Source organism: Schistocerca gregaria, chromosome 3 (genome assembly GCF_023897955.1).
Source record: "Schistocerca gregaria isolate iqSchGreg1 chromosome 3, iqSchGreg1.2, whole genome shotgun sequence".
Taxonomy (NCBI): domain Eukaryota; kingdom Metazoa; phylum Arthropoda; class Insecta; order Orthoptera; family Acrididae; genus Schistocerca; species Schistocerca gregaria.
Window position 1 is genome coordinate 765,178,311 of NC_064922.1, and position 15,101 is coordinate 765,193,411.

The 15,101-nt window shown below is 45.8% G+C and overlaps 1 protein-coding gene across 1 annotated transcript in view; it reads left to right on the top strand.

Moving 5' to 3' along the window:
- Nucleotides 1-4,281: 4,281 nt before the first annotated feature.
- The window catches only part of LOC126355598 (ATP-dependent translocase ABCB1-like), a 97,494-nt gene continuing 86,674 nt past the window's right edge, over nt 4,282-15,101 (top strand). The window contains exons 1-2 of the mRNA XM_050005961.1: nt 4,282-4,704; nt 12,403-12,503. Of these exons, the coding sequence (XP_049861918.1) occupies nt 4,282-4,704; nt 12,403-12,503 (524 nt within the window). The remainder of the gene's footprint in view (nt 4,705-12,402; nt 12,504-15,101) is intronic.

Below are 15,101 nucleotides of genomic sequence, written 5' to 3' on the forward strand. Positions count from 1 at the left end.
GCGAGAGTCACGCACTTGCTGAACTTCTGTCCCTTGATCGCACCTGTCTTGGTAATCTAGTTGCAGTAGTTGATTGTCTAGTCGATAGTTTAATTTAAAAAAAATGGGACAGGGGAAAGTTACAGGAAGTGAAAGGCATTCAGTGAAGTTTGACACGAAAGTATATTGTAAACACAAAAGAAACGTAGGTTGACGTGGCACTACCACACAACTGTGCTTGTCTAGTGACGTTTACCAACGATTTGGCGAGCTAGCTCAAATGGCTCTGAGCACTATGGGACTTAACATCTGAGGTTATCAGTCCCCTAGACTTAGAGCTACTTAAACCTAACTAACCTAAGGACATCACACACGTCCATGCCCGAGGCAGGATTCGAACCTGCGACCTTAGCGGTCGTGCGGTTTCAGACTGAAGCACCTAGAGCTGCTCGGCCACGAGGGTTGGCGACCTGCTTTCGTGCTGTAGGCCAGGTGGTACACACTGGAAACACATCAGGAAATTCAATAAACAATGAAATCTAAAAGAGAAATAACGACGAGAGTTGAAACTTGAAAATGATAAATGTAAGCCACGGGAGTCGAAATACGTCAGCCGAGACAGGAGGGTACGTTAGAGCTTACTATGAGGGTCAGTCAAATTAAAGGCGAACACCCGCCACAATGGGGCCTGGGACGATTCCATACAAAAGTAATCTCACACGTTTTAAGATCTGCGATTTTCTGGTCGAACTGAGTTACATGACCGAGGATCTACCGGCGACGAGGACGCCGAGCGCAAGAGATTACTACCTTATCTATCAGGCACGACAACCCCGTAACAACGTCGAACAACAACATCCAACCATCCGCTGGACAAGGGTGTGGTGAGGCGTCCACACCCCATACCTGCCCACATACGCTCGTTCCTTGTGGTGTATGGTGGTGAACGGAAAATTAGCCACACCCCAGCGCCTCCATTCCATCCATCTCACCGACGACCCTTTGTGTTCGCACTGTGCCGTCGTCGATTCGGATGCGTACCGCCTGACATGTGCTGTGACAGGCAGATGCTAGGATCTCGTACAATATACGCTGGTGCTCCTGTTGCGACGACAGCCCGAGTCTGTCACGCCGGACGGACTCCTACACCCAGATACCACTTACTTTCCTACTACAGGAACGAACGCCGTCAACTGGCTGAAAGGCATGGAGCTGTATCACATTTTGCAAGCCGCTCCCGAGAACGCTCTGGACTTGTGGGTCCACCTGACGACAACTCATGAGGCGTTCCGCCACCATGCATTGTACCGCACACGACTATAGAACTATTTAGGCGCATTATTCGAGGATCCTCTTTCCCATTGGGGCGTTCCGAGGACTAGAAGGCACACTTAAAAATGATTAACTGCACACGATTGATCCTCAGAGCAAGCGGTTTAGAGGGAGTCCCCCTTACATTCATTACGCGAAGACGACTCGGAAGCTCCTGATGGCGGTTGTAGGATCCCGTTAAATATAAAACTAAATAAATACATGGGATATATGTTTTCCTTGGTGCTGAGAGGGCGGGAACGGGACATCGGGGCCAGGCCTCGGAAGACGAGCCCTGCCCTCTTTGCCCCCGACCTTTCTTTCAGGCCCTTATTTTTTTTTTCAAAGAAAAAAGTTCAAATCTCGGTGGGACCTAAATTTTTATTTTTACTGTCGGATTCAAGATGCTATGGGGAATTAAGGTCAGATAGGGACTAGCTTATTATAACAACGCAAACTTGAGAAATAATACATTAAAGCTTATCAAACACTGTTCTTATTCGCCTCCCATTTCAGCTGAGAAATGTTTTTATAAAATTGAAGAAGACAATGCAAAATGAAAAAAAGGCATTTATTCCACTGGGAGACAAGACGATCAAGTATCGTAGAAGGTGGTCGGCAGCTCACGGATCCACAGCCGCACCCACTTTCGCAATTCCTGGTCCGACTGAAACCGATGTCCGCGCATGTCAGTCTTCATGTTGCCAAAGATGTGAAAACCTTACGGGTGAGGAGGAGGCTGAAGCGTAGCCCTCGTCTCATCGTCAATGTTGGGGCGGGCGTTATCGTGCAGCAGGAGGATTCCGTCCGAAATCATTGCGACAGTCCGACACCAAACGGGGAAGTCAGCAGTGGAAACATCTCACATCTCCCCTGCCACATAAATCCAGAGCTGTTCATACAAGTTCCGGTAACTTGATGATGACCTTCTTCTGGACTGAAGGACCCTCTGCTAGTCGATTTCCTCCAGACCCGGAGATCAGTTATACACTCCTGGAAATTGAAATAAGAACACCGTGAATTCATTGTCCCAGGAAGGGGAAACTTTATTGACACATTCCTGGGGTCAGATACATCACATGATCACACTGACAGAACCACATAGGCACATAGACACAGGTAACAGAGCATGCACAATGTCGGCACTAGTAACAGTGTATATCCACCTTTCGCAGCAACGCAGGCTGCTATTCTCCCATGGAGATGATCGTAGAGATGCTGGATGTAGTCCTGTGGAACGGCTTGCCATGCCATTTCCACCTGGCGCCTCAGTTGGACCAGCGTTCGTGCGGGACGTGCAGACCGCGTGAGACGACGCTTCATCCAGTCCCAAACATGCTCAATGGGGGGACAGACCCGGAGATCTTGCTGGCCAGGGTAGTTGACTTACACCTTCTAGAGCACGTTGGGTGGCACGGGATACATGCGGACGTGCATTGTCCTGTTGGAACAGTAAGTTCCCTTGCCGGTCTAGGAATGGTAGAACGATGGGTTCGATGACAGTTTGGATGTACCGTGCACTATTCAGTGTCCCATCGACGATCACCAGAGGTGTACGGCCAGTGTAGGAGATCGCTTCCCACACCATGATGCCGGGTGTTGGCCCTGTGTGCCTCGGTCGTATACAGACCTGATTGTGGCGCTCACCTGCACGGCGCCAAACACGCATACGACCATCATTGGCACCAAGGCAGAAGCGACTCTCATCGCTGAAGACGACACGTCACATTCGTCCCTCCATTCACGCCTGTCGCGACACCACTGGAGGCGGGCTGCACGATGTTGGGGCGTGAGTGGAAGACGGCCTAACGGTGTGAGGGACCGTAGCCCAGCTTCATGGAGACGGTTGCGAATGGTCCTCGCCGATACCCCAGGAGCAACAGTGTCCCTAATTTGCTGGGAAGTGGCGGTGCGGTCCCCTACGGCACTGCGTAGGATCCTACAGTCTTGGCGTGCATCCGTGCGTCGCTGCGGTCCGGTCCTAGGTCGACGGGCACGTGCACCTTCCGCCGACCACTGGCGACAACATCGATGTACTGTGGAGACCTCACGCCCCACGTGTTGAGCAATTCGGCGGTATGTCCACCCGGCCTCCCGCATGCCCACTATACGCCCTCGCTCAAAGTCCGTCAACTGCACATACGGTTCACGTCCACGCTGTCGCGGCATGCTACCAGTGTTAAAGACTGCGATGGAGCTCCGTATGCCACGGCAAACTGGCTGACACTGACGGCGGCGGTGCACAAATGCTGCGCAGCTAGCGCCATTCGACGGCCAAAACCGCGGTTCCTGGTGTGTCCGCTGTGCCGTGCGTGTGGTCATTGCTTGTACAGCCCTCTCGCAGTATCCGGAGCAAGTATGGTGGGTCTGACACACCGGTGTCAATGTGTTCTTTTTTCCATTTCCAGGAGTGTATATATATATACGTTACGGTCGCAGGTTCGAATCCTGCCTCGGGCATGGATGTGTGTGATGTCCTTAGGTCCTTAGGTTAGTTAGGTTTAAGTAGTTCGAAGTTCTAGGGGACTGATGACCTCAGATGTTAAGTCCCATAGTGCTCAGAGCCATTTCAACCATTTTTCTGATTTGCATCCTCATAGTGGCTCTACTAACGCCACTCCTATCCGACTGACGCGAGATTCGGACAGACATCATCTATCAGATCTAGAAACACGACTACCAACTTTCGTGTATGTCGCGCAAGTCCTTATTGATGTTGCGATCTTTTGCAGTCAGTCAGGTACCTCCAGAAGGTATATAAAATCACGGTCTCATTCGAATGCGACGTTGTGTCAAAGCTTCAAAGGAACGGGTGAAGAACTCTCGGACATTTACGATTTTGTACAAACGAACATTTACATGTTTATTTATATGGGCACTGAAAATCGAATTTTTGTTGCCCCTCGAAGTCGGTAGATACGCAACCTGCATCTGCGTCGGTGCTCGTTGCCCCGGGTTAATCGTTAGTAACTTTCACGGTCGTGGCTAGAGATGTGGTTTTGTTGGCAGTACCGCTACACGACCGGCGGCGAGCGACTGCTGCTGACGGTGGGTCTGCTGATGTCGCTGTGCAGCGGCGTGACCGGCCCGCTGAACGTGCTCTTCTTCGGCACGCTGATCGGCGTCATGGTGGACTACGGCACGCAGATGGGGGAAGCCATCACGGCGGCGGCGGTGTCCTACATGTCCGGCTACCGGCAACTGCCTAACGACACGCTCACAGACGCCGTGCTGCGCGTCATGTACTCCACGGAGCCCGTCTCAGCTGCCGGAAACGTCAGTTGCGCCGAAGTCACGGACACCTTTCTCCAAGGCATACAGACGTTCGCCATCCACAACACCTTCATCGGCGTCCTCATGTTAGTCTCCAGCCACATCGCCATCGCCAGCTTCAACTACGTCGGTTTCACTCTGGTACTGTCACAATATAGCTCCTCTCTTTTTTTTTCCTGTCTACCTATCTTTACCAGTCGTTTTCGTTCTGTTGTCTTCGTATTTGATTTTAACTTCGAAAAATTTTGTGCTGGTGCTGCCCCACAGCTCGCAAAGGTTTGAAAAAATTCGTTCTTAAAGCCGGCGAAGACTTACTGACAAGGGAACCTCCCCATCGCAACCCCCCCCTCAGATTCAATTATAAGTTGGCACAGTGGATAGGCCTCGAAAAACTGAACGCAGGTCAATCGAGAAAACAGGAAGAAGTTGTGTAAAACTATGAAAAAAAAGCAAAATATACAAACTGAGATAGGCAATATCAAGGAGGGTACGAGCTCAGGAGTGCTGTGATCCGGTGGTTAGCGCGAGGAGCTGCAGAACGAGAGGTCCTTGGTTCAAGTCGTCCTTCGAGTGAAAAGTTTAATTTTTTATTTTCAATTATCAAAGTTCAGGCACTCACACATAATCAACTTCGCTCTCCAAAATTCCAGAACATGTTCAGATTTGCTTGGACATATGCAGGATTTGACGGTCTACACAGGGACAAATTAGAAAACGTTAAAAACACATGTTATGACAGCACAGTGAAAACTGTGCGACTGTGAAACTGTTGCATACATTTGTTGTAGTTTATGTGACAAACTCTTATGTTTTCATCACTTTTTTGGGAGTGATTATCACATCGACAAGAAAACCTAAATCGGGCAAGGTAGAAGAATCTTTATACCCATTCGCCAAGTGTACAAGTTAGTTGGGTCGATAACATATTCCTGTCATGTGACGCACATGCCGTCATCAGTGTCGTATAGAATATATCAGACGTGTTTTCCTGTGGAGGAATCGGTTGACCTATGACCTTGCAATCAAATGTTTTCGGTTCCCATTCAAGAGGCACGCCTTTCGTCGACTAATCTTACGATTTTGCGGTGCGGTCGCAAAACACAGACACTTAACTTATTACAGTAAACAGAGACGTCAATGAACGAACGGACATATCATAACTCAGTGAAAATAAAACAAGTAAACTTTTTACTATAGGGAAGACGTAAACCAAGGACCTCTCGTTCCGCAGCTGCACACGCTAACCACGGGACCACGGCGCTACTGAGCCCAAACTATGCTTGATGTTGCCTATCTTAGCCATAGACTACCCAGTTTGTATATTTTGCTTATTTTTTTCATAGTTTCATACAACTTCTTCCTGTTTTCTTGATCGATCCGTGTTCAGTTTTTCAAGGCCTATCCAGTGTGCCAATTTATAACTAAAACTGAGGGGGGGGGGGGGGGTGCGATGGGGAGGTTCCCTTGTGAGAAATAATTGTTGTTGTTGTTGTGGTCTTCAGTCCTGAGACTGGTGTGATGCAGCTCTCTATGCTACTCTATCCTGTGCAAGCTTCTTCATCTCCCAGTACCTACTGCAACCTACATCCTTCTGAATCGGTTTAGTGTATTCATCTCTTGGTCTCCCTCTACGAGTTTTACCCTCCACGCTGCCCTACAATGCAAAATTGGTGATCCCTTGATGCCTCATAACATGTCCTACCAACCGATCCCTTCTTCTGTTCAAGTTGTGCCACAGACTTCTCTTCTTTCCAATCCTATTCAATACTTCCTCATTAGTTATGTGATCCACCCATCTAATCTTCAGCATTCTTCTGTAGCACCACATTTCGTAAGCTTCTATTCTCTTCTTGTCCAAACTATTTATCGTCCATGTTTCACTTCCATACATGGCTACGCTCCATACAAATACTTTCAGAAACGACTTCCTGACACTTAAATCTATGCTCGATGTTAACAAACTTCTCTTCTTCAGAAACGCTTTTCTTGCCATTGCCAGTCTACATTTTATATCCTCTTTACTACGACCATCATCAGTTATTTTGCTCCCCAAATAGCAAAACTCCTTTACTACTTTAAGTGTCTCATTTCCTAATCTAATTCCCTCAGCATCACCCGACTTAATTCGACTACATTCCATTATCCTCGTTTTGCTTTTGTTTATGTTCATCTTATATCCTCCTTTCAAGACACTGTCCATTCCGTTCAGCTGCTCTTCCAAGTCCTTTGCGGTCTCTGACAGAATTACAGTGTCATCGGCAAACCTCAAAGTTTTTATTTCTTCTCCATGGATTTTAAGACCTACTCCGAATTTTTCTTTTGTTTCCTTCAATCCTTGCTCAATATACAGATTGAATAACATCGGGGATAGACTACAACCCTGTCTCACTCCCTTCCCAACCACTGCTTCTCTTTCATGTCCCTCGACTCGTATAACTGCCATCTGGTTTCTGTATAAATTGTAAATAGCCTTTCATTCCCTGTATTTTACCCCTGCCACCTTTAGAATTTGAAAGAGAGTATTCCAGTCAACGTTGTCAAAAGCTTTCTCTAAGTCTACAAATGCTACAAATGTAGGTTTGCCCTTCCTTAATCTAGCTTCTAAGATAATTCGTATGGTCAGTATTTCCTCACGTGTTCCAACATTTCTACGGAATCCAAACTGATCTTCCCCGAGGTCGACTTCTACTAGTTTTTCCATTCGTCTGTAAAGAATTCGCGTTAGTATTTTGCAGCTGTGACTTGTTAAACAGATAGTTCGGTAATTTTCACATCTGTTAACACCCGATTTATTTGGGATTGGAATTATTATATTCTTCTTGAAGTCTGAGGGAATTTCGCCTGTCTCATACATCTTGCTCACCAGATGGTAGAGTTTTGTCAGGACTTACTCTCCCAAGGCTGTCAGTAGTTCCAATGGAATGTTGTCTACTCCCGGGGACTTGTTTCGACTCAGGTCTTTCAGTGCTCGGTCAAACTCTTGAAGCAGTATTGTATCTGCCATTTCATTTTCACCTACATCCTCTTCCATTTCCATAATACTGTCCTCAAGTACATCGCCCTTCTATAGACCCTCTATATACTCCTTCCACCTTTCTGCTTTCCCTTCTTTGCTTAGAACTGGGTTTCCATCTGAGCTCTTGATGTTCATACAAGTGGCTCTCTTATCTCCAAAGGTCTCTTTAATTTTCCTGTAGGCAGTTTCATCTTACCCCTAGTGAGATAAGCCTCTACATCCTTACATTTGTCCTCTAGCCATCCCTGCTTAGCCATTTTGCACTTCCTGTCGATCTCATTTTTGAGACGTTTGTATACCTTTTTGCCAGCTTCATTTAGTGCATTTTTATATTTTCTCCTTTCATGAATTAAATTTAATATTTCTTCTGTTACCCAAGGATTTCTACTAGCCCTCGTCTTTTTACCTACTTGATCCTCTGCTGCCTTCACTACTTCATCCCTCAAAGCTACCCATTCTTCTTGTACTGTATTTCTGTCCCCCATTCCTGTCAGTTGTTCCCTTATGCTGTCCCTGAAACTCTGTACCACCTCTGGTTCTTTCAGTTTATCCAGGTCCCATCTCCTTAAATTCCAACCTTTTTGCAGTTTCTTTAGTTTTAATCTACAATAGATTGTGGTCAGAGTCCACATCTGCCCCTGGAAATGTCTTACAATTTAAAAGCTGGTTCCTAAATCTCTGTCTTACCATTATATAATCTATCTGAAATTATTTACACTATTCAGTCACATTAATGTGACCACCTGCCAAAAGCTTGAATAACTACCTTTTGCAGCGCGTTACGTGCTACAAGAGCCAATGAAGTTCTGGAAGGTAATGACAGGAACGTGGATCCATGCCGACTCCATTGCTGTGGCCAGCTGCTTAGTTTTCTCGGTTGAGGATCCGTGGTTCGAACAGCTCGATCGAGATTCTCGACTGGGTTTAATCCTGAGTTTTTGGTGGCCAGTGCAGCACAATGAACTCACTCTGGTGCTCTTTCAGCCGCGAACATGCACTGCGAGCTGCGTGAGACGTTGCATTGTCCTGCTGGTAGGTGTCATCGTGCCGAGGAAAAATAAACTGCATGTAGGGATGGACAAGATCCCCAGGGACATATGTCTATTTGTGTTGAACTACTGTGCCTTCCAGAATGACGAAATCGCACAAAGAACGACACGAAAACACTCCTCACACCACAGCACTCCCTCTTGGATGCTTTCAGACGTTTCACCCCGCACAAGCCAACGGCCATCTGTCCGATGGAGCATAAAACGTGATTTATCTAAAAGGACCACCTGTTGCCACTAGTGGACGTCCAGTTGCGGATCTGGCGCGAAAATTCGAGCCGCCTTTGCCCGTGAACACCAGCCAACATGGTTGCGTGACCCAGGCGCCTTCTGCGGAGGCTCATTTGCAGCAGAGTTCGCTGAACGGTCGCTGAGGACGCACTGTCGATAGCCCCTGGTTCATCTGTACCTTGAGCTGATCAACAGTTGGACGTCTATTCGACTGTACAAATCTCCGCCGATTTTGGACACAGCATATGCATTTTGCCACGGACGGTATACTTTACCCACGGCAGCACAGGAACAGTTTAAAAATGTAACCGCTTCGGGAATGCTTTCACCCTTTTCCTGAAAGCCAATGATCATGCCCCTTTGAAAGTCAGATAAATTGCTCCGTATCCGCAATGAGGCAGCGACTGCACCGTTTCCCGCGTCCCCCGACACGCTTTCCATATCCTGCTACCACATGCCACCTACGGTCTGTATATATTTCACATAGTCCTCGAACATAGGCTGTGGTCACATTAATGTCAATGAACCATGTATTTGACTCTGGAAGTCTGTGGTAATAGCTCCATGAAAAATCTCGGAATTGCAGCCGATAACGTCAACGTCTGCCCTTCCGCCAGGATAGAGTCTGCAGAATACCACGCCAGTGTGGCAAAGCCTTCATTGGTGTCACCACAAGCACAACTCATGAGAGAACTCAGCCATATCTGGACCTCGTATCTCCACGAATTACTCTTTCAGGAAAATTTTGACAGAGCTATACCTGTCTGGGGTTCATTTATTGTGCAATTTGCGGGAATGCGCTCAGCAGAAGATCTTATTAACCGTCATGGTGCCTCCAGCTTTCAACTTGATAAAGACGTGGATCCAGTGATATCTTAAATATCCCCACAAACAGAAAACTCTGCGCCTAATACCACGTCTGGAGAGGGTTAATTCTGTCTTCTTGTCAGACGTCTTTCAACTCTGCGTGGCCTCAATTCCAAGTACGCCGTGCAAGCAATATTACTAGCACTCACGCGCGTGCGAACGTCAGGAGGAGCAACATTTTACAGAGAGCGCTGAACTCGATAGAGGGCAGTCATTAGAACAATCTTTGTGGAGGCTCCACCATGCCAACTATTTCTGTACACCTAGCGACATGCGTCAGAAATTTCTTGATTGTCAGCCAAAATACTGTGGCAAGATGGATGTCGACGTCATCCGGCTGTAATCCCTAAATCTCATCAAATAATTCTGTACTTACCATCGTTCTCGATCTTATGATGATCTTCAGGCATGTAGCTGGTACCTGAACATGATCAGAAGATCGAAACCGGTAGTGAATGCAGTACAGTTTTTTGCGGTTTTGAATAATACCTTTTTCAGAAACATTTGTAGGACGTTCTTATTTCGATCGGCAGTTAGAACTTGCAGCCTGAAATGTAAGCTACTCTCACTACTGGTAGAATCATTCATTTCTCTTAGCATATACATCCTGTGGACCGAGGAAAGAAAAACAGGTACATTATCTGATAAAAAGTATATGGACACATATTAGTGGATATTAATACTGGGTATGTACGCCTTCGCCTTGGTCACTGGTGGAACACTTTCAAATAGAAATCTGAATGTCTGTCGAGAAATGGCAGCTCATTTTTCCTCACGAGCTGAAACCATAGAAGGTAGTAATTTTAACTGCTGGCGTTTGGGGCGAAGTCGACGTTTTACCTAACCCGAAAGGTACTTCATTGAATTCAAGTCCGGACTTCAAGGCACGCTACTCCATTTCAGGAGTGACACTGTCCACAAACAATTATTGCCGTACATTTGCTGCTTTAAAGGAGGATCCATTGTCATACTGATACAGTCATGACTCCAGACTGTTCCTCTACCGTACAAGGTACACGGTGATGCAAAATGTGTCTATATCCTTCCACATTTAACGTTTTCTTTAGCGCTCTCAGGAGACCACATCATGACCCCGAAAACATTCCCATATCGTACCACCTTCTCCTGTGTTCTTCACTGTTGTCACTACATACGATGGCAGGTAACGTTCGCCATGCTTTCGCTAAACCCAGATGGTTCCATGCAGGTTCGTCAGTCCAGATCACTCGTTTTCAGTCGTCCACTGTCTAGTGGAGTCCCTCTTTACACTACCTTATGCGTCACTTAACAATGGCTTCAGTAATGTGTGTTTTATGAGGAGCTGCTCTAACATTGCAACCCATTCTTTTCAAATCTCTAAGCACAATCGTTAGGGCACCTGGGCTGCTTGCAGTAGTTTGGATCTCACGAACGACCTCTTCTGCCTATTTTATGCCATCTTTTACAACCACCCTCTGCAACACTCGACGACCCTTCCCCATCAATGCATGCCTGCCTGGTCTTGCTGCCATTGTTCCTTCGCTTCCCCGCTTCTCAGTTACATCGATAACAGTCGGTTTGGGCGGCTTTAAGAGGGTTGGAATGCCTCTAACTGTGACATCCAATGACTATTCCACGTTAAAAGTCACTTAACTCTCCTGACCCTCCCACTTTGCCGTTACTGCTTCTCTACTTACTGCTTGCTTTTATACGGGCGAGTTCACCTCTGTTGCTGTCTATTGATCAGTTCCGCATTTCATAGCGGTGTCCAGTTACTTTTGACCAGATAATGTAGGTATCAGTTAGAACGTACTGTATTATGACTCTCTAGAGACAGTCTCGATTAACATATCTCTCAGCAAATTGGTTGTTCCCCAACACAGATTTGTGTTCTTAAATGATTGGCTGTCGTCTTCAAACTGATTCGCAGGGTTGTAGTGTAGCCTCATGCGGGATCAATGAATTTTCACTGAGGGCGTCGAATGACACTGCGTGGAGAGCAACCATTAATACCTGTTACTCGGGAATATCAAGCTAAATGCTCTAATAATTGTCAATTAACAAATGATACTGCAGAAACAGCAGCTCAGTGGAAGACTGCACCAACTGCAATGAGAAGATAAGCATTCTGTTAACGATAGATGCACTGTAATGGTATGTACTGAGCTAATGGAGTAATAACATGGTTTAGGTGATTACTATACAAGGTGATCCAAAAGTTACGTCCCATAAGACAGAGTCTGCATTGGTGATTCAATAACCTTGTCTCATAGGACGAAGTCGTATACAAGCATATGACAAGAACGGTCATCGAAGCAAGAAAGTCAAGTAAACATCGTCTCTAAAACACATACCTTAAGAGCTATGAGCACTTATTTAACTTCGATACTGACAAACGAATCTCTTCTACTGCATGCTCTTTGGTACTCACATTTTAGAAGGAAGTAGTATGGACCCAAACAAGAAACAATTATGTGTTATTATTTGTTTCAGATATTAGACTCATTTTTGCTTCGAATGAATTGTCATATTCCTGAATACGACTTCTGAATTACCCTGCATATCATGTACTTCTAGAGATTACTGTATATTGTAGTTCCTGGAAGCATCGCTTAACGTTCAAGCGAGTGTTTTTTTTTTTCGAGACGCCTGATGAGTAGCTCGCTGAGACTGTAATCCTCTTACTGCTGTCAACAGATCCACCGCATCCGAGGGCGCTTCATGGAGTCCGCACTGCGACAGGACATCAGTTGGTACGATGTCCACCAGACCGGCGAGTTTGCCAGTCGCCTCTCAGAGTGAGTATTGCAGTCACACGTGACTTTTAATGTCCACAGTACCCCACATCACATACTTAGTTCACCCGGTGCAGAAGCACGTATACACGACTTCCAACTTCCAATGCCACCAGCACGGACAGCAATTATCTTTCAATAGCGAACGAAGGCCGAGACATTACTTGCAGCTGATTATTTCAGTTTTGAATTAGTACATTCATCATTGTCACATACACCAAACTTAGCCCATAATGGTTGAGCGGGACGGTCTGTATTGACGTAACGATTGCCTTGCAGTCTGGATGCACTGTGATAAAATGGATATTCAAAGCGCAACAAAACGATATCGACCAACTTAGAGGAACAACCTGAGAACGGGAACATCATCCAGAGGCGATACAGAGTGTCGTATCTGTAGGGTTCAACGGTTGGCTCTATGTCACCTCTTCAAGGGAAAACATACCTCTGCAGGTTGACGGCAGTGCGTGAGCTCTCTTAAGAGTATTGTTGTACAGACGTGAATATGTTCGACACTGAATAATGTTCTGAATGCTATCACAGCCATTGTAAGATATCCCCTGTCATGTTTGCTGCCAAAATGATCACCTAGATTCAGGAATTGACCCCTGTAGCTTCGACTATCTTTTGCGTTGTCGGATGCCATTTCCGGATATAAGTTCCTATTCTCAGTTTGTGCGCCTGTTCAACATCGACAACACCGCGAAGTGATCTGTAATGCGAAGGCGTGACGTAACTTTTTCTTCTATTCCTTTCCCTGTCACCGCATTCCAATCGCTCATTACTGTTACATAATCATCTCCCTCTATGCACTGAATTTTGCGTTCAGTATCCTGTTATCCTTTCTGTGCGTCTTCATCTTCTGTTTACACAGTCGGCATGTGTATTTGTTGTTAGCGTTAGTTTCCTGTCCATTCTGATGGGAACAACGGTATCCCAGAACTATTCAGTCTTTATCCTACCTTCCTATTCATAACGAATACTACTTCATTATACTCTTTACCCCATATTCATCTGACAGGAATTATCTTCTTTCCATTTCAGTTCAATGACCCACACTGCATTGTGACTGAGTCTTTGTTTGTCTCTTTTTAGATTTTCTAGATTATGTACCACGTCCAAACTTCTGACATTTTACTCTCCTATTCGTAGAATGTTACTCTTTCGTTGTTTATTCAGTTTTTTGTCATTGTTACCACCCCCTTAGAAAGTCCCTCCCAGAGATCCGAATGGGGAGCTAATGTGGAATCTTTTGCCAACAGGGAGATCATCATGAAATTCTTAGCTTTGAACAACAGAGCACATACCCTGTGGATGCATTTCGTATATCTTTAATTTAGTTGTTCCCATTGCCATCTGCATCATGCTGTTGACCATTGCTGAATGTTCCTGAATGTCCGCTGCAAAAGTGCTCTTTGACAAGGCCGTTAGCAGAACGAAGGAGGCATACCGGGAGTCTTCGGTCACTATTGCTGATGGTTTTTCATTCAAATTTTAAGAATTAACCCAGAACCCGGAACCCAAGACGTTTTGCGTTATTAATCAAAATCGCTGTACGACGACCACAGCTGCCTATATGTCAGAGATTAGTCGATACTAGAATGGAGATGTATCTTTCGCTTTGCAGCGGAGTTTGGGCTGTTTAGAAACTTACTGACAGATTTAATAAATGCCGCACCGGAATACGAACCCAGAACCTTGGCTTTCATGGGAAATGTTCTTATTCTAAGCCCCAATCACGACTCATGATCCAACCGCACGGTTTACATCCGCCAGTACCTCGTTTCCTACCTTCCAAACTTCACATATCCCCTGAATATCCTTACAAGACAGAATATTAGGTAGGAACAGCTTAGCTGCAGCCTAGGGGCTGGTTTCTAGAATGATAATTTAGTCTATAGAGGAATGTGCGATATTTTCAAACTTGCTGACGGAGTGTTAAACCCGGAACTTCGCGAGCAATGCTCTTCCCAACTGAGTTATCCAAACATGACTCACTGCGTACTCCGCACTTAATTAGGCGAGAATTGTGACAGGAAGATGAATATTTGTCGATGAAGGTACAGTGTAATACGAGGCGTGTTTTTCAGTAAGTACCGTTTTGAATTTAAAAAAAGACATGCTAAGATATCTCAATAATTTTCCTTTTACATGAAAGCTTGTATCTTAATCTACTTTTCTACATAATTTCCGTGAATATTGAGTCACTTGTCAAAACGTTGTACCAGTTTTCGAATACCCTCCTCATAGAAGTCTGCCGCCTGACTTGTTAACCACTGCATCACCACTGTTTTGACTTCGTCATCGTCTTGAAGACGCTGACCGCCCAGCTGTTTCTTCAAGTGAAGGAACAGATGGCAGTCACTGGGCGCAATGTCCTGGCTGTACAGAGGATGATTTAGAGTTTCCCATCGAAAAGATGTGATGAGATCTTTGGTCTTATTCGCCACATGCGGACGGGCATTGCCTTGCAACAAAACGATGCCCTTGCTCAACTTGCCACATCTTTTGTTCTGGATTGAACGGAGCAATTGTGCAATGTCTTACAGTAAGCTGCGGCATTGATTATCTCATTACCAGGCAGAAATTCCATAAGCAATA